This window comes from Schistocerca cancellata, chromosome 1 (assembly GCF_023864275.1).
Source record: "Schistocerca cancellata isolate TAMUIC-IGC-003103 chromosome 1, iqSchCanc2.1, whole genome shotgun sequence".
Lineage (NCBI taxonomy): Eukaryota > Metazoa > Arthropoda > Insecta > Orthoptera > Acrididae > Schistocerca > Schistocerca cancellata.
Window position 1 is genome coordinate 118,523,905 of NC_064626.1, and position 26,294 is coordinate 118,550,198.

The 26,294-nt window shown below is 43.4% G+C and overlaps 1 protein-coding gene across 1 annotated transcript in view; it reads left to right on the forward strand.

Annotated features, from left to right (window-relative positions):
* Positions 1–26,294, forward strand: part of LOC126166669 (derlin-2-like) — an 86,062-nt gene that overhangs the window by 36,870 nt on the left and 22,898 nt on the right. Inside the window, exon 5 of the mRNA XM_049920420.1 lies at positions 16,990–17,153. Coding sequence (XP_049776377.1) covers positions 16,990–17,153 — 164 coding nt within the window. The remainder of the gene's footprint in view (positions 1–16,989; positions 17,154–26,294) is intronic.

Consider the following 26,294-nt stretch of genomic DNA (forward strand, 5'->3'; position numbering starts at 1 on the left):
TCCCTGTCCATACTATAGACCATGGAAAACTAAACTATGCAGATAAACAGACTATTGGCATGTGCTGCGCAGCTCTATTCTAGACCCTGACGGACACACATGAACTGTGTCTAGTAATACGTAGATATTCGAAAACCTAACTACCGAAGCACTCAGGTGAAACTAAATAATTTGCCCGTGATTAGGAACTTGTAGTATGTCAGAAAATCAGTATACTTTCCAACACAAACGAAAACACGACAACTGTGGCTATTAGATATTAAATTTACGTGCAGAAACTCAAGAAACTAAACTATTAAAGCACACACATGATAGAATAAAATTTGCTCTTGGTTAGGAACTCATAAATGACACAAAAGTGGTTACTTCCATGTTGCTGCGTCTGTCTCGGTCGACTACTGCTGCCTGACTGTCCATAAGCGTTTGGAAGGACTTGCTGGCACTTTAAAATCTATTAAATGACTGTTTAATCGTTCCTTGTTGGTTGAAACTAACATGTCAAAGCAGGTGGCACTTCTCAGGAAATCACACAAATTTGGTGAATATTACATTGTTGTTGAGATGCTCAACTCAACCAAGGGTGTGGTAATGTGCCATGATATCATTGATACGGGCATAGCAGAGCTGAAACAAGAATGGGCATCCCAAGGGATAGTCCATGTAGACCAATGATCATGAAGGAATAATGGAGAAACTGAAAAGACTGCCACTTTCACTGTCTCATTCAATTCTCCAGTGCTGCCTGAAAATATTGTGGCAGGGTCCCTTCAACTTACAGTTAGGCCTTACATATCAAACTCTATGCCCTGTTATAAATGCCAGTGTTTTGACCATACAGCCATGAGTCGTGGAGGTGAAGTGACCTGTGGAAAGTGCAGAAAAGGAGCCCATGATGCTGGGACTGACTGCTTGTCTCCAGAGATCTGCATCAACTGCTCTGGGAGCCATCCAGTGTGGAGCCGTGAATGACCTGGTTTTGCTCAGGAATGCAAAATACAGGAAATTAAAGTGATCAACTGGATCCCCTATGCCGAAACCAAAAAAGAATATAAGGTGATGCATCACTGTGTCTTTGCACTTCATATTCTTTTGTGGTGTGGAAATCTGTTCCCAAGATGGACACTTTGAAGCAGACATTGTCCCGTGTGGCTGTTTCCACCTCAAGCACCTGTACTTGCACATGTACATGCCAGGGAAAAGCAAGCAAGGAAGGACAAAGCTATATAGGCAGCAGAAACAGGAAAGATCACAGTGAGCATCCAGAAGGTACAGAGAAAGCAGAATGCTCTCAACACCCCCTTGAAGGGACAGGGCACAGGGAAAGCATCATGCCATTTAGGTCAAAAGCTGTCCTGGGGAGCCGTCAGACATCATTCTGGCACATCTGATTGACGAGGAGGACATCATGGACTTACGAACTTGGATGTCTCGGGTCCAGGCAGCCGCTCCACTCCCCTTCGTTCTACAAGTACTTCACCTCCCGAGTGCAAATATAGGGGTAAATGGCTCCCATACTACAGTGGAACATGAATGGGTTCAGGAAAACTCGTAGCACAAAAACACATTTTAAAGATATGGACACCCCTGTGCTAAAGGGCTGTACGCTACACTGCAAGGATGACCTGATGGGGAAAGAGCCAAGGGAGGGGTCACTCTCTTTGTCACTAATGTGCACCACTCCTCTGCTCTCCCCCTGGCTACTAACCTTTAAACAAGTGCAGTATTTACCTCCGCAAGATGCAATAGACTTTGAGACTCTCACAGATCTTATAGAACAACTCCCATGACCATTTCTCATATTGGGAGACTTCAGTGCCCACCATGTCTTGTGGGGCGTGACCTGTACTTTTCCTTGGGCTTGGGTTTTGAAGAATCTCATGACTTCTCACAAGCTCTGTGTCCTCAACACAGCTACTGCAACTCATTTCTGTGCTGCTCCTGTGTCATTCTCAGCCATTGACCTCTCTTTCTGCTCTGCAGCCCTTTCAGACTCAGTCCAGTGGGAGGTCACTGACGACCTTTATTCTAGTAATCACTTCCCACTCCACATTCACTTACTGGATGGAGCATTCCCTGTAGGAAAGCCACCAAAATGGATTGTCGGCAAGGCTAAATAGACACTGTTCAGCCAGCTCACTGTGTTTGAACACCGTGACAGTGTCCAGGAATGGGAGGACCACACACCACATGAGTGATCCATCATGCCACTAAGCTTTTTTTTTTTTGTCATCAGTCTACTGACGGGTTTGATGTGGCCCGCCATGAATTCCTTTTCTGTGCCAACCTCTTCATCTCACAGTAGCACTTGCAACCTACGTTCTCAATTATTTGCTTGACGTATTCCAATCTCTGTCTTCCTCTACAGTTTTTGCCCTCTACAGCTCCCTCTAGTACCATGGAAGTCATTCCCTCATGTCTTAGCAGATGTCCTATCATCCTGTCCCTTCTCCTTATCAGTGTTTTCCACATGTTCCTTTCCCCTCCGATTCTGCGTAGAACCTCCTCATTCCTTACCTTATCAGTCCACCTAATTTTCAACATTCGTCTATAGCACCACATCTCAAATGCTTCGATTCTCTTCTGTTCCGGTTTGCCCATAGTCCATGTTCCACTACCATACAATGTTGTACTCCAGACGTACATCCTCAGAAATTTCTTCCTCAAATTAAGGCCGGTATTTGATATTAGTAGACTTCTCTTGGCCAGAAATGCCTTTTTTGCCATAGCGAGTCTGCTTTTGATGTCCTCCTTGCTCCGTCCGTCATTGGTTATTTTACTGCCTAGGTAGCAGAATTCCTTAACTTCATTGACTTCGTGACCATCAATCCTGATGTTAAGTTTCTCGCTGTTCTCATTTCTACTACTTCTCATTACCTTCGTCTTTCTCCGATTTACTCTCAAACCATACTGTGTACTCATTAGACTGTTCATTCCATTCAGCAGATCATTTAATTCTTCTTCACTTTCACTCAGGATTGCAATGTCATCAGCGAATCGTATCATTGATATCCTTTCACCTTGTATTTTAATTCCACTCCTGAACCTTTCTTTTATTTCCATCATTGCTTCCTCGATGTACAGATTGAAGAGTAGGGGCTAAAGGCTACAGCCTTGTCTTACACCCTTCTTAACGAGCACTTCGTTCTTTATCGTCCACTCTTATTATTCCCTCTTGGTTGTTGTACATATTGTATATGACCCGTCTCTCTCCCTATAGCTTACCCCTACTTTTTTCAGAATCTCGAACAGCTTGCACCATTTTATATTGTCAAACGCTTTTTCCAGGTCGACAAATCCTATTAAAGTGTCTTGATTTTTCTTTAGCCTTGCTTCTATTATCAGCCGTAATGTCAGAATTGCCTCTCTCGTCCCTTTACTTTTCCTAAAGCCAAACTGATCGTCACCTAGTGCATTCTCAATTTTCTTTTCCATTCTTCTGTATATTATTCTTGTAAGCAGCTTCGATGCATGAGCTGTTAAGCTGATTGTGCGATAATTCTCGCACTTGTCAGCTCTTGCCGTCTTCGGAATTGTGTGGATGATGCTCTTCCGAAAGTCAGATGGTATATCGCCAGACTCATATATTCTACACAACAACGTGTATAGCCGTTTTGTTGCCACTTCCCCCAATGATTTTAGAAATTCTGATGGAATGTTTTCTATCCCTTCTGCCTTATTCGACCGTAAGTCCTCCAAAGCTCTTTTAAATTCCGATTCTAATACTGGATCCCCTATCTCTTCTAAATCGACTCCTGTTTCTTCTTCTATCACATCAGACAAATCTTCACCCTCATAGAGGCTTTCAATGTATTCTTTCCACCTATCTGCTCTCTCCTCTGCATTTAACAGTGGAATTCCCGTTGCACTCTTAATGTTACCACCGTTGCTTTTAATGTCACCAAAGGTTGTTTTGACTTTTCCTGTATGCTGAGTATGTCCTTCCGACAATCATATCTTTTTCGATGTCTTCACATTTTTCCTGCAGCCATTTCGTCTTAGCTTCCCTGCACTTCCTATTTATTTCATTCCTCAGCGACTTGTATTTCTGTATTCCTGATTTTCCCGAAACATGTTTGTACTTCCTCCTTTCATCAATCAACTGAAGTATTTCTTCTGTTACCCATGGTTTCTTCGCAGCTACCTTCTTTGTACCTATGTTTTCCTTCCCAACTTCTGTGATGGCCCTTTTTAGAGATGTCCATTCCTCTTCATCTGTACTGCCTACTGCGCTATTCCTTATTGCTGTATCTATAGCGTTAGAGAACTTCAAATGTATCTCGTCATTCCTTAGTACTTCCGTATCCCACTTCTTTGCGTATTGATTCTTCCTGACTAATGTCTTGAACTTCAGCCTACTCTTCATCACTACTATATTGTGATCAGAGTCTATATCTGCTCCTGGGTACGCCTTACAATCCAGTATCTGATTTCGGAATCTCTGTCTGACCATGATTTAATCTAATTGAAATCTTCCCGTATCTCCTGGCGTTTTTCAAGCATACCTCCTCCTCTTGTGATTCTTGAACAGGGTATTCACTATTACTAGCTGAAACTTGTTACAGAACTCAATTAGTCTTTCTCCTCTTTCATTCCTTGTCCCAAGCCCATATTCTCCTGTAACCTTTTCTTCTACTCCTTCCCCTACAACTGCATTCCAGTCACCCATGACTATTAGATTTTCGTCCCCCTTTACATACTGCATTACCCTTTCAATATCCTCATACACTTTCTCTATCTGTTCATCTTCAGCTTGCGACGTCAGCATGTATACCTGAACTACGGTTGTCGGTGTTGGTCTGCTGTCGATTCTGATTAGAACAACCCGGTCACTGAACTGTTCACAGGAACACACCCTCTGCCCTACCTTCCTATTCATAATGAATCCTACACCTGTTATACCGTTTTCTGCTGCTGTTGATATTACCCGATACTCATCTGACCAGAAATCCTTGTCTTCCTTCCACTTCACTTCACTTCAATGACCCCTACTATATCTAGATTGAGCCTTTGCATTTCCCTTTTCAGATTTTCTAGTTTCCCTGCCACGTTCAAGCTTCTGACATTCCACGCCCCGACTCGTAGAACGTTATCCTTTCGTTGTTTATTCAATCTTTTTCTCATGGAAACCTCCCCCTTGGCAGTCCCCTCCCGGAGATCCGAATGGGGGACTATTCCGGAATCTTTTGCCAATGGAGAGATCCCCCATCATGACACTTCTTCAATTACAGGCCACATGTCCTGTGGATACACGTTACGTGTCTTTAATTCAGTGGTTTCCATTGCCTTCTGCATCCTCATGTTGTTGATCATTGCTGATTCTTCAGCCTTTAGGGGCAATTTCCCACCCCTAGGACAAGAGAGTGCCCTGAACCTCTATCCGCTCCTCCGCCCTCTTTGACAAGGCCGTTGGCAGAATGAGGCTGACTTCTTATGCCGGAAGTCTTCAGCCGCCAATGCTGATTATTTATCAAAATTTAGGCAGTGGCGGGGATCGAACCCGGGACCGAAGACGTTTTGATTATGAATCAAAGACGCTACCCCTAGACCACGGGTACTGCTCTAAGCTATCAATGCCAAAGTCCTCAGGTCATCTTTGGAGGTGACCTGTACCAAGATGGACAGATGAGTGTCATTCAGCAATCCAGGCCAGGCATGCGGATCTTCGATGGTTTAAATGCCACCTGACAGCAGACAACCTCATCGCCTTCCAAGACGCAAGAACCAAGGCTCAATGGGTAATTAAGGATAGCAAGAAAAGGTCCTTGCCAGCTTTCCTGGACCCAATCAATCATTCCACCTGTTCTACAAAAGTAATGGAAGCCATCCGGAGGATTTCTGGTAAACACGGGCATGTACCAAAAGCTGCAGCCCTGAAACATGGATTTCCCCAAACAGCTAGAAACGTAGCTTAGATGCTGGCTGATCATTTTGCAAAACTTACAGCCAATGCAAGCCAAGATCCGGTGTTTTGTCGCTACCGTGCGACTGTAGAGAGGGGCAAGTTGGACTTCAGATCTGATGGTTCTGAGGCCTACAACTCCCCTTTCTCCATGTGGGAGCTGGAATTGGCACTGTCTGAGACTCATAACACTACACCCAGTCACAACCAAACCAGTACTACATGTTTCGACATTTTCCAGCAGCATCAAGGGAAATCTCATTGATCCATTATGGATCATGGGACAACGGCTGGCATGAACTTCTTGTTGCAACAATTTACCAACAGCCGTATGTATTGTAGAAATTTATTTTATTTTATGAATTCTATGTGCTACCAGTTTCGCCATTACATTGATGCATTCTTCAGGCCCCACTCATCGTAGACATAAAATCGCTGTACACGGAAGGAGCCATATAACTGCAACAGCTCTTGATGGTCAGGCGACACAGACTTACGTGGTTTGAAACTGCCTCAGTCTTATATGGCACACAGGCATCTTTCCCAATTCGTGGAGGAAGTCAATTCTGATACCTGTCCTCAAACTAGGAAAGGACTGCATGTGTCCCATTAGGTGCAGGTGTTTTGCCTTATCAAGCTGTGTAGGAAAAATGCTGGTGTGAATGTTTAACCATCTCCTGGTCTGGTTGTTTGAGACCAGGCAACTCCGTTGCCACTCTCAGTGTGGCCTCTGGGGATTTTGGTCCACTGTCAGAAACCTGACCTGCTAGAGGTGGCTGTTCAACAGGCTTGCATATGTAAATGTCATATTCTTCAATATCAGTAAGGCATACAATACTATTTGGAGGCAGAGTATTCTTGCATAACTGCATCAACAGGGCTTCCAAAGCCAGCGCTGCATGTTCTTACGGTTTTTCCTGTCTCAGCAGTTTTTGAGGACCCGAATTGGTGACATACTGTCAGACTGTTTTGAGCAGGAGAATGGCATCCCTCAGGGCAGTGTTATAAGTGTAACTTTCTTCGCCATAGCCATTAACAGTATCATGTCTATGGTAAGGAGTCCCATACAGTGCTCCTTATTTGTGGACATTTTGCTGTTTTCTGTTCCTCCTCCAGTGTTGCAACAGTGTGCTGTCAGTTACAACTTAAATTGCGGAGGTTAGTGGAGTAAGGAACAATGATGCATTTTTAGTTCTCTGCAGAGAAGAGTGTGTGTGTTCATTTTAATCCTTCTCGTTGTATTTTTAATGTACCTGCCTTGCATATGAGGGACACTACGCTACATTTTAGAGACTGAGTGAGGCTTCTGGTGCTCAGTTTTTACTCCAAATTGTCGTGGTTGCCACACCTGATAGACCTGAACACCAGAACCCTCAAGGCACTGAACATAATAAATCACCTCAGCCACATGTCTTGGGGAGTGGACAGGTCACATCTGCTTCAGTTTTATAGGGCTTTCGTGCATTCGCAACTAGATTATGGACGCAATGATAGTGGATAGGCGAGGTCTTCTTATTTGATGATTGTTGGCACTGTCCACTATGGGAGAATTAGGCTGGCCATGGGTGCTTATAGGACAGTGCCCCAAACCCAGCGTCTGTCCTGAGGCTGTGAGCCATGACTTACAGTTCGACAGAAACTCCTCATAGTGAGTTCCTCACAGCATTGAATTCACCCGCATTCCTTTCTGTTGCTCGTCACTCTGTGGAATGCCTTTCTCCCACTGTCCATGAGCAACAGTGTCATTTGGGATCCATGTGTGACATTTACTGGAGTCAGTTGGAGTGGAGCAGATCCAACCTGAAATACAGGGTTTTAACTGACAGCCACCCTGGTTCCCCCCAGGGGGTCCACAACTCTTTTGTGGATACGTGCGTAGCGAGCACGGGACCCCGAGCTAATGTGGCCCTCCTTCCTTTCCGGGCTGCATACCTTCCCATTCCGCATCCTTCCCCATCCCTATCTTCGCCCCTCCTCCCCTCACCACTGGCTCTTTCCTTCTCTTTCTCCCCATCTGGGAGTATGGTTTGTGCCTCCGTCCGGAGATGGACGCTCGTAAATGTACTGCATTTCTTGCCTTCCTTGCTTTTATGTCTTCTTCCTTCCTTTGTCCTTCTCTGTCTTTTTCCTTCCTTTGTCCTTCTCTGTCTTTTTCCTTCCTTTGTCCTTCTCTGTCTTTTTCCTTCCTTTGTCCTTCTCTTTTCCTTACCTCTTCTCTTTCTCTTTTCTCCGCTGCGGCGTTTGAGACCTCTCTTCCTTCCTTTCCCTTTCTCTTTCTTCCTCCCTGTGCGTGTCTGAAGGCCGACCCACGCCCTTCGTGCGTAGCCGGTGACGGGGTAACGCGTAATTCCCCGCCCCGGGTAGACAGGTAGGACACGTACGTACCCCCTGGTAACGGCCAGGCCCAGGGAGGGGTGATTACCCGAGCTGATACCTTCCGAAAATGCCGATTGGTCCCTCCGTCCGTATGTCGGGAGGTGTGACCTGAGGTGTGAACAATCACCTAAGGCGGGAGTGCCCTCAGAGAGGGCCCCCACAAGGGAGGAGCGCGCCATCGGAGACGCCGGTAATCATGGGGGATTCTTCCGCAATGGTTTCCTCACCTTCCACTAAGTCTAGTCACAAACGTAAGCATACTGAGTCTCAGCCACAGACGATTCTTCCATCGTTGCCACAGTTCCTTGTTGTTTCTCGGTCTGATGAAGGTCACGACTTCTCCACGGTCAACCCTTTCATTATTCAGAAAGGAGTCGACGCAATAGCAGGTCCTGTAAAGTCTTGTTCCAGATTACGGAATGGCACCCTGTTGTTAGAAACACACAGTGCCCTCCAGTCACAAAAATTGCTGTGTACTTCTCTGCTCCACACCTTCCCTGTCCGGGTGGAACCGCACCGTACCTTGAATTCCTCGCGTGGAGTCGTTTATACGCGCTCCCTCGATGGATTGTCTGACGAAGAAATTCAGCACTATCTGTCTGACCAGGGCGTAACGGCAGTTCATAGAGTAATGAAACGGGTTGACACGAACATCATTCCAACCCGCACTGTCTTCTTGACATTTGACACAGTTCAACTCCCATCGAAAATCAAAGCAGGCTATGAGATAATTTCCGTTCGCCCTTACGTCCCAAACCCTACGCGTTGCTATCGATGTCAGCGGTTCAATCACACCAGCCAGTCCTGTTCCAATCCAGCCAAATGTGTTACGTGTGGCACGGATGCCCATGAGGGTGCTTGTCCACCTCCATCCCCTCGCTGCATCAACTGTATGGGTGACCACGCTGCTTCCTCTCGAGATTGCCCCGTTTTTAAGGATGAGAAGCTCATCCAGGAAATAAGGGTGAAGGAAAAGGTGTCGACCTTTGCTGCTCGAAAATTATTCGCCAGTCGCAAGCCCACCGTGCCTCAGACAGGAAAATACAGCACTGTCCTTGCTTCTCCTCGGCCAACAAAGGAGGCGGCCACGCAGACTTGCGACCTCACCTTTAGTACCACGGTCGTCAGATCGGCCAGCGCAAAGATCGCTCGTTCAACCTCACCACTTTCGCCTGCCCACTCTATGGCTCACCCTTCGTCGGGTTCTGCTACATCTCGAGCCCAAAAGTCGGACGCCAAGTCTTCGAAAAAAGAGCATACTCGTGAAGAGTTTTTACGGACCGCAGCTTCACAACCATCGGTTCCTCCTTCATCTAAACAACATTCTTCCAAGAAGGCTACAAAGAAACCCAGTTCCTCTCCTTCTCCGCCACGGCGTGCCCCCTCTACAGCACCACCTGGCGGAAATCGCCCTCGGCCATCTTCTGTGTCGCCGAGGCGCACTGCTGGTGGCCGGTCAACCGGCCGATCGCTGGTGGCAGGGACTGCTCCTGACCACCCTATGGATCAGGATCTTCTGCCTTCGGCTGAATGCCATTCCATGCTGTCGGTTGCTAGCTCCGAGCAGTCTTTGAGTTGACAGCAACTTTGGTCACATTCCTCCATTCTCTTTTCACCCCATGTCCATTATCCACTGGAATATCCGCGGCATTCGAGCCAATCGGGATGAATTGTCGGTCCTCTTACGCTCCTACTCGCCGGTCATCTTCTGTCTTCAGGAAACAAAGCTGCGTCCCCATGACCGCTTTGTTCTCCCTCATTTTCAGTCTGTCCGATATGATCTCCCCTCTGTTGAAGGCTCTCCAGCCCATGGAGGACTCATGATTCTTCTCCGTGATACTCTCCATTATCACCCAATCCCCTTAAACACTTCCTTCCAAGCTGTCGCCGTCCGTCTTTCACTTTCCGGATACACGTTCTCTCTTTGTACTATATACATTCCATCGTCCACACCAATGGCACGAGCTGATCTCCTTCATCTTCTTGGTCAGCTTCCACCCCCCTATTTGCTGGTTGGGGACTTCAATGCCCACCACCCGCTTTGGGGATCTCCACACCCTTGTTCACGTGGCTCCGTATTGCTGGACGTCTTCCACCAAGCGGATCTAGTTTGCCTCAACACTGGGGTCCCCACATTTTTGTCTGCCTCCACGACAACCTTATCTCATTTGGACCTTGCGGTCGGTACTGTTCCGCTAGCTCGGCGCTTCGAATGGTTCGCCCTTGATGATACACACTCGAGTGACCACTTTCCATGTGTCCTCAGACTGCAGCCTCAACTGCCAAATATGCGCCCGCGACGCTGGAAGTTTGCCCAAGCCGATTGGACACTTTTTTCGTCTCTCGCGACATTCGATGACCGTCGCTTTCCCAGCGTCGACGATGAGGTCACACACATTACCGACGTTATCCTTACAGCTGCGGAACGTTCAATACCACGCACCTCCGAATTGCCCCGGCGCCCCCCAGTTCCTTGGTGGAACGAGGCATGCCGTGACGCAATACGTGAGCGGCGACGTGCTCTTCGCATTTTCCGTCACCATCCTACTTTGGCCAACTGTATCCGCTATAAGCAGCTCCGTGCGCGATGCCGTCGCGTCATCCGCGATAGCAAGAAGGCAAGCTGGAAATTTTATTAGCTCATTTAACACCTTCACTCCCTCCTCGGAAGTTTGGAGTCGGCTTCAACGGTTCTCAGGCGCGCCTAGTTTCTCCCCGGTTTCTGGGCTCACTGTCGCGCATGATACCTTAGTGGACCCCGTCGCAATTTCTAACTCGTTGGGTCAGCACTTTGCTGAGATTTCGAGCTCTTCAAATTACCCGCCAGCGTTTCTCCCGAAGAAACGTGCAGCGGAAGTGCGACCTCTTGCTTTCTCCTCCCAAAATCACGAAAGCTACAATACTGTTTTCTCCATGCGGGAACTCCAACATGCCCTCTCATCTTCTCGCTCCTCCGCCCCAGGACCGGATGGTATCCATGTCGAAATGTTGCTGCATTTATCCACCTATAGTCTGCGTTACCTCCTTCGCCTTTATAATCGAATTTGGACCGGCAGCACCTTTCCCAGACGGTGGCGGGAAGCTATTGTCGTTCCCGTTCCGAAACCTGGAAAGGACAAACATCTCCCCTCTAGCTATCGCCCCATTTCTCTCACGAGTAGTGTCTGTAAGGTTTTGGAGCGTATGGTGAATTACCGTTTAGCTTGGTGGCTGGAATCCCGCAGTCTTTTAACACCAGCCCAATGCGGATTTCGGAAGCATCGTTCTGCAGTTGACCATCTTGTCGCTCTCTCCACTTATATCATGAACAATTTTCTCCGGAAACGCCAAACGGTAGCAATATTTTTTGATCTGGAGAGAGCATACGATACCTGTTGGAGGACAGGCATCCTCCGCACACTGTTCTCTTGGGGCTTTCGAGGCCGGCTGCCCCTTTTTCTTCGCGAATTTATGGCAGAGCGCACTTTTCGGGTGCGGGTGAACACTACTCTCTCCCGTACTTTCTCCCAAGAAAACGGGGTACCCCAGGGATCCGTGCTGAGTGTTGTACTGTTTGCCATCGCCATAAATCCAATTATGGATTGTCTCCCTCCTGATGTCTCGGGCTCCCTCTTTGTGGACGATTTTGCGATCTACTACAGCTCTCAACGGACCAGCCTTCTTGAACGACGTCTTCAAGGATGTCTCGATCGCCTCCACTCGTGGAGCATCGAAACTGGCTTCCGTTTTTCACCCAGTAAGACCGTTTGTGTCAATTTTTGGCGACGTACGGAGTTTCTTCCGCCCTCCTTACATCTAGGTCCTGTCAACCTTCCGTTTTCAGACGTCGCTAAATTCTTGGGTCTTATGTTTGACAGAAAACTATGCTGGTCCTCCCACGTTTCCTATCTTTCGGCTCGCTGTCTGCGATCGCTTAACACCCTCCGTGTCCTGAATGGTACCTCCTGGGGAGCGGACCGAGTGGTCCTTCTCCGCCTCTATCGCGCCTTAGTGCGCTCGAAATTGGATTATGGAAGCATAGTCTACTCCTCTGCTCGGCCGTCTATTCTTCGGCGTCTCGACTCTATCCACCACCGTGGATTACGTTTAGTGTCTGGAGCTTTTTACACTAGCCCTGTGGAAAGCCTTTATGCTGAGACTGCTGAACCTCCGCTGTCCAATCGGCGAGCAGTCCTCCTGAGTCGTTATGCTAGCCGTCTGTCTTCCATGCCTGCTAATCCAGCCCACGACCTTTTTTTCGACGCCTCCTTTGATGTAGGGTATGCAGGCCGCCCCTCCTCCCTACTACCCCCGGGAGTCCGCTTCCGTCAACTGCTCCATTCTCTTTCCTTCCGCTTTCCTAAAACCTTCCTGACAACTTGGGGTACAGCACCGCCTTGGCTCCGTCCCCGGATCTGCCTGCTCCGTGACCTTTGTCAATTTCCCAAGGATAGTACCCCTACACTTGTTTATCGTCGGGCATTTGCTGCTCTATGTGCAGAAATGACGGACGCCACATTTATTTACACCGACGGCTCGAAAACATCGTTAGGTGTAGGGAGTGCCTATATTGTTGGCGACACCCCAAATCGCTTTCGGCTTCCCGACCAGTGTTCGGTTTATACTGCGGAGCTTTACGCTGTTCTCCAGGCTGTCCACTACATCCGCCGCCATCAGCGGATACAGTACGTTATCTGCTCAGATTCTCTCAGCTCTCTCCTCAGTCTCCAAGCTCTTTACCCTGTGCACCCTCTGGTCCACCGGATTCAGGACTGTCTGCGCTTGCTTCACCTGAGGGGCGTCTCGGTGGCGTTCCTCTGGCTCCCGGGACACGCTGGTATCTGTGGGAATGAGGCGGCCGATATAGCGGCCAAGGCCGCAGTCTCTCTTCCTCGGCCAGCTATTCAGTCGCTTCCCTTCACCGATCTTCGGAACGATTTATGTCGCCATGTTGCGCATTTATGGCATGCCCATTGGTCGGCACTTCCCTGTAATAAATTGCGGGAAGTGAAAGCCCTTCCTTGCGCTTGGACCTCTTCCTCCCGAACGCGTCGTCGGGAGGAGGTAATTTTAGCTAGACTCCGGATAGGGCATTGTCGTTTTAGCCATCGACATCTTTTAAGCGGCGATCCTCCCCCACTCTGTCCCCACTGCTCTCAGCTGTGGACGGTAAGACACCTTTTAATTGAATGCCCCTATTTTAATCCGTTACGCTCCCGTCTACAGCTATCGCCTGATCTATCGTCGATTTTAGCAGATGACACGCGCTCCGCCGACCGCGTTCTACAGTTTATTAGTGACAGTGAAATGACGTCAGTCATTTGAAGCTTTTTTGGGGACAATCACCCCCTTTCTGTAGTGGATTTTTAAGCAGTCTTCTATTTTTAGTTTCTCCAATTTTCTGACTTTGTTCCATTGCTGCTGGTTTTAAATTTCGGTTTTTTACTGTCTTAAGTCACGGGCTGGGCACTAATGACCATAGAAGTTTTGCGCCCTAAAACCACAACCACAACAACAAACAAAGCCACCCTGGTTGCTGCAGATGCCCATGGTCATTTTAGATTTAGTGCTGTACAGGTGAGACGCTCCTGCTTCTGTGTTTAATGTGTATCTTGTTGACATTTTGTATGAGCATCATAGCTGTGTAGCTGTCTTTACAGGTGGTTCTAAATAGGGGAACTACACTATGTGATCTAAAGTATCCGGACACCTCCCCAAAAACATATGATTTCATATTAGGTGCATTGTGCTGCCCCCTACTGCCAGGTACTCCATATCAGCGACCTCAGCAGTCATTAGACATCGTGAGAGGGCAGAATGGAGCACTCTGCAGAACTTGCGGACTTCGAATGTGGTCAGATGGTTGGGTGTCACTTGTGTCATATGTCTGCATGTGAAATTTCCACACTTGTAAACATCCCTAGGTCCACTGTTTCCAATGTGATAATGAAGTGGAAATGTGAAGGGACATGTACAGCACAAAAGTGTACAGGTCGACCTTGTCTGTTGATTGGCAGAGACTGCTGACAGTTAAAGAGGGTCGCAGTGTGTAATAGGCAGACATCAGTAAATGCCCAACGATGCCTCGCTTGGTGTAAGGAGTGTAAACAGTGCAAAAACATTGTGTGGAGTGACGAATCATGATACACAATGTGGCGATCTGATGACAGGGTGTGGGTATAGTGAATGCCTGGTGATCATCATCTACCAGCATATGTAGTACCAACAGTAAAATTCGGAGGCGGTGGTGTCATTCTCAGTTATTTCAGTGTGTTATCCCCCTGCATGCTGTAGCCTCACTGTTGAGGCCCAGAGTCTTGCATCAGTGGGAGAATGAGTGGCTGAAAGTGACTGATGATAAGCTCCATCTAGTAAAGCCCACAATGTGGTTGAGGCATATTTCCTTCCAACCAGGTAAATGGACGAGGTCCTCTTTGCTCGTCTTCACATAGGCCACAGCCCTATGACGCATGGCTTCTTGTTCTGGTGAGAGGACCCTCCAATGTGTGGTGCTTGTGATATACAGATCACTGTATGCCACATTCTATTGGACTGTGTTTTATTTTCCGACCAGTGGTCCGCCGGTGATTTGGCAACAGATGCCCTTTATTTTAGGTAATGTTCAAATAAGTGGTTAGAACTGTAAAGTTTTCTGAGAATTGTCCAATATTTTTTCCAAAATTTTTGGTAGATGGTTATAATGTGTTAACAGGCTGACTGGCTCACCCGTATTTTGTGTAAGGGATCAGCCAGTGACATTTTTCTGTGCTCTCCTTTTAGCTCCTTTGTAATTTTACTTGTGTCTTAGACTCCTGTATAGCATATGAAGATGGTTTGAAAATTTCTCAGAATGGAATAGAAAAAAGTACTTACGTCACTGAAACTTTTTTATTTTTCAATGAAGTCTCCTTGTAGATTAATGCACTTGGTCTACCGATGTTCCAGTGCCTTGATCCCACCTCGAAAATGAGTTTCCTCTTGGCCTGCAAAATAGTTGTCAACTCTGGCTATCAATTCTGCGTTTGAAGTGAATCTTCATCTAGCAAGAAAAATTTTCTGTTTTGGGAAGAGATGGAAGTCTGACAGAGCCATATCAGGTGAATAAGGCGGGTGTGACAGCAATTCATTCCTTAGTTCGTGTAATTTTTCCGTTGCGACGGCACAAGTGTACGGGCGCGCATTGTCTTGATGGAAGATGACTTTCTTCCTTGCTAAACCTTGCCTTTTTGTGTGTATCTTTTGTTGCAATTTTTCCAGGAGGTTGGCATAGTGTTCTCCAGTAATTGTTTGCCCAGTGGGGAGATAATCTGCAAACAGAAACCCTTTTGCATCCCAAAACACTGGTGCCATGACCTTTCCCACCAAAGGAATTGTCTTTGCTTTCTTTGGTAGTGGGGACTCAGCATGTTTCCACTGCTTTGACTGTTGTTTTGTCCATGGGGTATAGTAGTGCACCCTAGTTTCATCTGTAGTCACAAATGAGTGCAAAAGATCTTATTCGTTTCTCCTAAAACGGGCCAAATATTGTTCCGATATGTCCATTCTCATGTGTTTTTGATCCAGTGTCAAGAGTCGCAGCACCCATCCTGCAGATAATTTTATCATTTCGAATTATTCAGTTAAAATGTGATATACCCTTTCAGATGACATCTGGCTGGTGTAAGCAATTTCACACACTTTTAATCGGTGATCCTCCATGACCAATTTGTGCACTTTTGCAATGATTTCTGAAGTAGTGACATATCTTGGCCGACCACTGCGCAGATCATCATCTAAGCTCTCCCGACCAAATTTAAATTCATTTGTCCAGTTGGCAACAGTTGAATATGATGGAGCAGAGTCCCCAAGTGTATTCTAGAAATCGGTATGAATGTCCTTTGCTTTCATATCTTTCTTTATGAAGTACACAATCACTGCTCAAATCTCGATGTTTTCCATCTTCACAAATGATTATGCGGGAACAACAACAGAGCAAGTCACCACCACAGCTCTCTTCCAAGAGCATTGTCGTGGCATGTGTTTACAGGCAACAGTCCAATGAATATCACGTGAACAACTCATTGCTCTAGCACTGACCTCTCTTGTAGTGATTCCGAGAACTTTTCAAACCACTGTCGTATTTTATTCTTTCCCGTTGTCATAGCATATATGATAACATTTCAGTAATTTTATCTACATTTGTTTCTTTTAATGTGTGTAAGGACACTGAAAGCCTCACCATTGAGTGCCCATAAGCACCAAGCACACACACACACACACACACACACACACACACACACACACACACACACACACACACACACACACACACGTTTGTTGTTGGTTTGTTTCAAATCCATAGCTCCTGCGCATGGATTCTCTTCAGTGTCCACATGTGTGGACTGGTGTTTTATGGCAGACTTTCGGATAAAGGTCCCGTACTTCTGTGAAAAGAATGGGAGAACTGTTACACTTGCTTCTTGTTAGTACAGGGATGTTTTACAGAACTTCTAATATCCTAAGTATATTGTCATGAAAATTCTCATCAGAGAATATGGTTTGAGGAATATGATGATGATACACCGGATATTGCCAATGTGTCCCTGGAGGTGATTCCAGAGCATGCAATTTCTAGAGGAGAGGAAATTCAGTGTCCAGCACATTTACCCAGTGTAAATGTATATGAGATAAAAAAAATCTGTATCTATTCATTTGAATTATAACTTCTGTATACTACCTTTTGTATGTTTTAATAGGCTCCCTACTTACCATGGGTACTCCTTGGCTTCTCAGTACTGCTGGGAAACTCCGTTTGGTTGGACATAGTAGGGATGGCTGTTGGGCATATGTACTACTTCATTGAGGATGTCTTCCCAAATCAGCAAGGTGGATTCCGCCTGCTCTCCACACCACAGTTGCTGTAAGTATTGCTTTTTCTGTTAACCTCAGAGAATAGAATGGACAGATATACACATGATCATTATTCATTGAATACAGTTAAATTTAACAATAAAAAATATACAAAATTTTGTATATCATTTCTATGTCAGTGCCAATTGCACAGTTTTTACAGTATGACTATTTTTATTTCCCTGAAGCTTCAGACCTAAAAACAAAGTAGAACTATATATGTACTATCTATTATTTTACAAAAACTAGGAATGTATAGTACATAACTATTGAATTTATTTATGTAATTGTATCAGCTACCTGTCATATCTGTATTAGAATCAAACACCAGAGTATTGTGGTATGTAACAGTGGTCTATTGTTTTAACGAGGTGAGTAGTGGTGGAAGGGGAGAGGGGGAAGAGGGGAAAATGAGACCAAAAGTGGGGTGAAAGGAATTGGGAGAGAGAAAAGAAGACAGAGGGGAACTGGAAGGGACATCATGAGCATATAATGGATTTACATTTTCTAAAACATTATAGTAACTTGTGTAAATAGAGAGGTTCTTACATTAAAGCTATAAAAAGGTAAAATTATATAAAAATTATCTTTAAGATATTAAAAAGTTAAAACATTGGAAGTGTGAAACTATAAAAGATATAAAACAATAAAATTATGAACATTAAACTATGTGAAACAATTAAAATTATGGGGAACAGGATGTGACAGTTATAGTTAATTGCATATGCTTTCGCTGGTTGGCATTTTATAGCATAGAGACTTTACAGTGTGAATGGAAGCTAGTCTGCACACCAGCTTTTTCTACGATGGAGCATGAGCCAATGTGTCACTGTTGTCTCCTTTTGGTGAGTGAGAATGCTGCTGCTTATGCAGGTATTTGTCAAGGTGGATGAGTGGAAGAGGCCTTCAATAAAATCAATCTACTGGTTTAATGTATTACCAGACTCTTGTAAATTGTGCAAAAATCTCAGTTTCTTCCAACATTGTCAAGAGGTGTCCCTTGGCATTGTGCAGTACTTTGAAATGCATTTCAATGACTCCAACAGAGTACTTTGATACTAGAAGATATTCATTAAATACTGCTTTATTATTGCATCCCCAGCATCCTTTTGTATGCATCGGAAACATGGACAACCTTGCCTAACAAGAACGTCGCCTTAATGCTTTCCACATGCGATGCCTGAGATCTATCCTCGGAGTAACGTGGAAGGACCGAGTGACCAACGAAGCAGTGATATCTAAAACAAACTGCAACAGTATTTCAGCTATCTTGAAGCAGAGATGACTCCGCTGGCTGGGACACGTCCACCGTATGGATCCTGACAGATTACCACGTGAGGTGATGCTTGTAGAGATCTCTGTAGCCAAAAGACCTGTAGGACGTCCTGTATTGAGGTTCAAGGACTCCTGTAAACGAGATATGGAGAGCTTTGGAATCGACACAAACAGATGGGGGTCACGGGCTAGCATGAGACCAGAGTGGCGTGATGATATATCATCTGGAATGTCGAAGCATGATGCAGGCTTGTTAGACAGATTAAGGCAGAAAAAGCTTCACAATGCTACCACTGCTCCTGCCTCAGCAGCCAGATACACTTGTGACAATTGCGGCAAGAGATGCCGTGCTGCCATTGGCTTGACAAGTCATATGAAAAAATGTGACCCATAAACACACAGACACTGCAACAATCATTTACCAAGATTTCGTGGCCTATATATATATATATATATATATATATATATATATATATATATATATATATATATTGATGCATAGTCTTTGAAATGTATTTTAAGCATGCTGCTGATTTGACCTATGCAAGCTTTTGGACAGTTTTCATACTTCAGTCCATACTGATGTGCTGCCATGAATTTTGAGGCTTTTTTTATTCATACATTGCTTCAGCCTGAAGTGATGAATGTCATTAGTCGTAAACCTTGTGTGCAATTTGGAACTACAAATGTCTCTACCAGTTTCTTCCGACACCCTGACTCATGGAAATGTGTGCCATTTTCTTGTCTTCTTATTATCCTATTAGTGTACTGCAATTACTCATATGTTGTTCTTGCCTTATAATTTTCTGTAGCAACTTTGTTGATGTTGAAACCACATACTCACTGCACATTGCAACTTGTTTCATAATAGTGATTTCTCTGTTCCTCTCTCTCTTGCTCACTTAATGGCAGTTTTACTATCCTATTAATCATAGATCAAAAATGTGCCACTGGCACTCTATCAGGGTACGAAGACTTTGATTCAGTAGTAATGGCTATGTAAGTAGACTTTCTGTACATGCTAAAATGGTGTTTGCCCACCTTGAGATAATTGCTAGCTGCTTTATCTTTATGCTGAACTGTAAATTTAATTTTGGACAAATAGCACTCATTCTCACCAATATCTCATTAACATCACTTTGGCCTACTTTAATTAACAAAATTGCATCAACTACATAGAGATTATGAGAGGAGCGATCAAAAAGTTTCCGTTGACTCACTGTGGGTATATAAGCACTGCCATGCTGGCAAGGGATTAGTGTGGCATTTGTGTCTTTCTGACATGTGTGTGGTAAATGTAGAAACATGAACTATGGCAACATAATACCAAATGCATCCAAACAGGTCCAATATTCCTTGAGCACATTGTTTCAGGTGACAAAAGCTGGTGCCACCACTGGGAACTGGAGTCCAAAGCATTGATGATGCCTTAGTGTCATCCATGGTCCTCTCATTCCAAGCAGTTAACGAGTCAGCTATCTGCTGGAAAGGTGATGCTGACCATCTTTTTTGATCAATAGCGCTTATTGATTTCAAGGAACCTCGTGTCTCCATCTCTTGGGAACAATATTGTTGAACACTGGAGAAAATGTGATGTGCAGTTAAGGCAAAAAGTGTGGGGAAACTGCGACAAGTTAATTGAGTGACCCACGAGCGCCCTTCTTACAGTCCTGCTCTCTCCCCATGTGATTATCACACCCTCGGTCCCTTAAAAAAGGCCTCGAATGGTCGATGATTCCTGTTGGACTAGGATGTGCAGCAGGTAGTTACAAATTTTTTTTAAACAGCTGGGCATGGTGTTTTATCAAAAGGGTATCTTCAACCTGGTGCATCATCAGGACGATTTTGCATTCTGGACTGTACAGCCTTCTAACAGAAACTTAAAATAGAGGATTTTGCTGGATTTTGCATAGTTGTTCATGAAAAATTGGTGTTCCAATTAATTAGAGAAAACTCGGCCATAATCGTGGCTAGGGGATTTTCCATGGCTAGCCCATTTGGTCCATGATATATCCTGCATTACAAGTGAAATAGTTGTAGAAGTTCCATTAATTCTACTATTTCTTCTGTAGCCATTTTTTGTGATTTGTTAGGTTGTTCTTAATTATTTTCAATGTCTTGCAAACAGGTATGTTAGTGTATAAATTCGCCATGTCTAGGAAAGCAAAAATGTTATCAACTAGTTGGAGGGTATCCTCAACTTCATTCACAAACTCATATGTATTTTTATGCTATACTGTTCTAGCATTTGAAACCTTTTTGTTAGTGAAGCATGTATTGAGCAGGTTGTCTACAGGTCATGAAAGTAATGAAAGAGAATAGGTGATATGAAAGTAATTAAAAGGTAATGAAATTGAGTGGTTGGTCATGAATTTTGTGTGTGTGTGTGTGTGTGTGTGTGTGTGTGTGTGTGTGTGTGTCAGGTGTGGTTCTATCCATCTGTGCAAGCCATGTAAGGAGAGTCTCTGCTAACTGTAGTTTGCAACCGTGGAAGAAAGGTGCATATGGAGAAATTTGAGGGCATGGCTTTGTTGAGCTTTATTCAGAAATGATTTGCATGGCTATTTTGCAAAGTCTGTATCGAAAAATTGCTTGGAAGTCATTTGAAAGAAAAGATAGTTGAAGGGGGCTCATGTTTATCACCTAAAGTAATGCAGAGCTCCATTTTGAGAAATTCTTGTGTCACAATTCCATTGAAAGAATTTGTGTCAAAATATCATTTAACACCATCAACAGCTGAGGTAGTGAAGAGAGAATACTGCAAAATTTGTGAATATTCTGATAAATCACTGAAACAAATCAACCATAAGAAGGACAAGCTGATCACTTTCTGATGAATTTAGTGTAAAATGTGAACCATAATTTCACCAAGTTTGTGCTGAAATGTTATGTATGTTTCATGGAAATGCTGTTGTTGAAAGAGGCTTTTCTGTTAACAAAGAAGTTTTAGTTGAAAACTTACAAGGTACCTCTTGAGTAAAAGTCGCAAGTTCGTTCTTTAGTAAAGCTCATTTGAAAGTGTCGTGTTAGCAACTATGACAGGAAAAATATTAGCTGCTAATGACTCACTGTGTGCATCAGGAGGATGACAGAAAATTAGTGTCTGGGAGGTGCAAAGATCAACTTCCTATGAGATGTATGTATTACACTTCACAAAATGAACATCGTCAACATTCAAGAAACATTAAAAAAAAAAAAAAATTCCCTTGCACCTTGAACACCGAATGAAAAATGTCATGCCACAGTGATCACTGAGGTTCACGCCATCAAGAGTGAAGGTGGACTCCTCGGGAGTTGCAAAGCATGCAGGGCGTTCAGCTAGGTATCCACTCTTGAAGAATGCATGTAGAATCATAGTGGTGTAACAGAGTGATGAGAACTGATGGAATGTGATGGTATGCAACCGAATGCAGACAGTCTGTAATGGAGTTTATCATGAAACTGGCTATTCTTTGACAAAATAATTTAATTGGATAAATGAAAAATCTACTAACCAAGCGGTGGCAGAACACACACATAAATGAAGGTTGTAATTAGGCAAGCATTTGGAGCCAGTGGCGCCTTTTTCAGGCAAAAGGGTTGAAGGGGAAGGCAGAGGGGTGAAGGAAAAGGACTGGAGAGGTCTAGAAAAAGGGGTAGATTTCGGGAAAGTCAACCAGAACTTTGGGTCAGGGGAGACTTACTGCACGGGATGAGATGGAAAGCTGTCCTTTGAGGTATAGCTGCAGATAGTGCAATAATATGTTTTGTACACATTGAAAAAACAAGCATCCAGAGGCTGAATTTGTTGAGTGATTCCAGGTGGTATGAATTGAAATGTCACACTCTTTTTGGGAAGGATAGCTGGTTATAAAGGATGATTTTTATCTGCAAGCCAGGAATCGAGCAAAAGCAAGTTATTTTGACCAACTGTCAAAAGCAAAAGCAGTGCTCATACCATAGTTGTAATTCTCTTACACTCGTTTTCGTACTATTGTTTGCAGTGATGTAAATATTCTCTACTGCCCTTGCAAGAATGCGTGTGTGCGTGCACACACACACACACACACACACACACACACAAGGAAGATTTCTAGGGGTCAGAGTAGCTACAACTTGTCACCGCACAATAAAAAAAATTCCAGCCAATTTCCCATCCAGATTAACAGGCAGCATAATTGTATACAAATCTGTTAAGGCATTGATGTTAGCTGACCTCAATAAAAGTCTCTTGGTACCTGTAGTTTCCAGAGTTTCTTTCATATGCATTTCCTCTTCAAATCCCAGTTGGTCGGTCACTGAACAATGGGATAAGTTTGTTTATCTCATCCACAAATTTTTGGGCACATTCTGCAGTTCACTGTGCTTTGTTCAAGATTTTGTTATCTTATGTCCTCCAATTGTGTAGCAGTATTTGAAGTTATGCTACAATCCACTGCTTCCCTTGAAATCACTGTACTCTGTCACACACAGTTTGATGTCCATAGTAGGTTAGTGTCGTGCACATCCTGTAAACTGTATCGAGCATCCTTGATGTGCGCGAACACCAGTTTTTGTAACAAGTGCGCCTTGTTCTCTCTTGAATATTAGTAATTTTTCTTATGTACTACACAGTAATATTGTACGGACTTATTTCCTTATTAAGTTTCACTGGAGATGGGATTTCTGGTTCCCTGTCTGACAAATATGATGAACTACAAGGCTCAATACCTGTTTCAGTATATTTTTTCACTTGTTAAGCATGTATCATCATAATTATATTCCTGATTTACATTATCCACACAGTTGAGCATGTACGACACCACATATTCCATTGACTCACTTTGGAGAAACACTAATTTTTCATCTGCCTTTTCTTTCTGACTCTGCAAAATTCCTTGGTTTTCTTTCTGAAGAAATGTCAACTTTGGCAACTGTTGTTGTAGATATAATGCAGTGTTTGCATTGTTTATCATTGTCATTGCTCTGCTTTGTATCAGCACCACTAGCACTGTTGCACCATTGTGATTCACTCATCAGCTAACCAGTTCAGCTATGCTTCATAGTCTCGTGCTGCGCTCACCATTGGATATCTTCAATCCTGCCCCCCTGTTGCCATTAGTAGCCAATATTCTTGTTGCATGGTAGACAGTATGTGGGATGTCAGTTGCTGTAAACAACATTGGCCTTTTGCGACCGCACTCTCAAGTGGTTTCTTGTTAGAAGAAGATGTGATTGTTGCAGAAAGAATAGGTAATTTACTTAGTAGTGGGAAACAACCGAATGTGGACATTACAGAATCAGTGGTGCTTCATCAAAAAGACTAAAAGCCTTAAAAAAGAAAAAAAGCTGATGAAAATGAAGTGGCCAATTTTAAAAGAAGTACAGTTCAAGAAATAAGAGCTCATATAAAAAAATTAAATTACTATAGAAAAGGCAAAGGAAGAAGCCGAAGTTTTATGTGTTGAAATTTCAAGTTCACTTAAGAAATTTAAAACACTGGAGCTTTTATTGTGAAGTTTAACATTTGACATAAATGTTGTACCTTCATAATTGTTATAATGTCTTAAGAAAATTGTAAGTTTCCACAATGTTACTATGTCAAAACAATTCGTAATTTAAATGATGTGATGATAAATGTATCTGAAATGTCATACCCCATCCTATGTGAGAGTTTAATGTTTTTATAGTATATACTAAAAGTCATAGGTAGTTACCTTATTCATGCTGACATACAGTTTAAAAGATATAAGAATTATTACACTCAGCTGTCATTTCATTTCAACCAGCTTTAATGTTCATAAAAAAGTGTTTTTGTCATTATACTACTCACATTTTTGAGAGGTCATGAATCTAACTAAAGAGATCATGAAAAAGTATTAAAAGGTCATGCATTTGATCCAATGAAAATCTATAAATGCCCCGTTGGAGCATTAGGACTCTGTCTCATGTCAGACATAAGCCTAATGAATTTATCTTTTTTGCGAAGCTTTACCTGTGTGGGCTCATCAGGGATTCTTCATCAGAATATTTTAGGGTCCCCCCCCCCCTTGAGCTACTGTGTTAGTTCAGTTTTCAGAGAAAAATGTTTCAGTTTTATTTACAGAATCTCCATCATCAATAAAACTACAATGTTACCTTTTTCTGCCCTGGTCATTAACAATTTATGACTCTTTTAACTTTTTGTTTAAATTATACGTAATCCTAATTTCATTATGATGATTACTTTTGTACTGCAATGTTTTGGTGACTTTGATTCTGATGTCATTCTGTGTATATCAGTGAGAAGTTTTGCTACATCACTTCCATATTTGATATTTACTATAATTATCTGTCTTACAGTCCTAACATTGCTTTGGGATTACAGCTTAATCCTTTTGATAGGAGAGATTTCTCTGTAAGAGGAATATTCGTGAGATTAATGAGTTTGTCAAAGAACTCATATCTTTAAGGGAGGGGTAATATTTTCATGTTTTCTTCCAGCTGCCATACATAATATTTTCTTATTATGTCTTGTAATTATTTTTGTTCTTTCGCTGTCCACTCTATTGTCAATAAATACACAAAAGTTGTCAGACTGTACAGAAGGTAATATTTTAGCTGCCTCTAAGTGCACTATGTAAAAATCATCATTTAGTATTTCCATGTTCTTGTAAGCATCCCAGAGTTCTGCTTTTACCCACATAATTTCACTTTTCTTCTGTATTGCACAAGCTTTTTCTTTCTTACTCCTGATTTTAACTTCTACATAGTTTGAAATTATATTCTGCGATAAGCATTTCTTGTTAAGGAATAGGGTTTAAGACTAATGACCCTCTTCGCTTCAGACATGAATAAAAAAAACTTCAAAATTCACTGCAGCAAGTGTGTATAAACTGTCCAAAAGCTTACGTAGGTCGCACAGGCAACATGTATGAAAAATGTTTCAAAGAGCATACTTCAATACACAATAACGTCTTACAACTAGTGAAACTTATTTGGAAGCATGGGGTGGCCCAAGAAAACGGTAAGTTTTAAAGTTAGTGTTGTCAATACTGTACTGTCCACAATTGTTCGGAACTGATGTGCAGTAGTTGTGAACACATTGTCATTTAGTAATTGCACAGCATTGGAGTAGTGCAGAACATGATATCACTGCAAAAGCATTTTACAATTGGGGTCGTAATGTGACTGCTGCAAAAAGGGTATATCGACATTCATTACCAGATAGGACATCATGAATGTGTCTCATCTGCTTATACAATTAAAATGTGGGCATGTAATTTTGAAAAAAAAAAAAATTACCTTGGAAAAGCAACCTCCAGATGATGCTTGAATGGTACATATCCCACTGCTGCCCTAGATTATTGAAGTAGAGCACTCACCATTCCATTGAATGGCATACATTTGTGCTAGAGATTGGGTGATGAAGTGTACGAAGAATGCTGCTGAGATTAAAGTTTCTCTTCTATAATTTACAGATTATGCAGCAGTTAAATCTATGAGACCCTGCGTTGCATAGGGAGTTTAGTGAATAGGTTTTGGCTAAAATCAGCTACGGTGTCAATTTTTGTAACAACATTTTGCTGTCAGACTTGCACCTTAACGGCTACATTAAAGAATAAAATTTCCATGACTGGCCACAGGAAAATCCTTGAAAGTTTCATAAGCATCCATTACATAGTGTCTAGATTAGAATATGGTGTGCTGTATGATGTAATGTTGTCATTGGCGCTTACTTTTTTTAATGTCAGGATGGTATTGTGACAACAGTAACATTGTTTGGCATGTTGGTATGCTTGAAACATTCTTTACACTTAGACTGCACAATCTTGACATCGAAAATGTTGTTTGAGCAGCCACATCATATACTGCTTGACATTCAATGGAAGCCATTCACCAATTGTCTGAAAAGTGTGTAATTTCACATTCAGGGGCC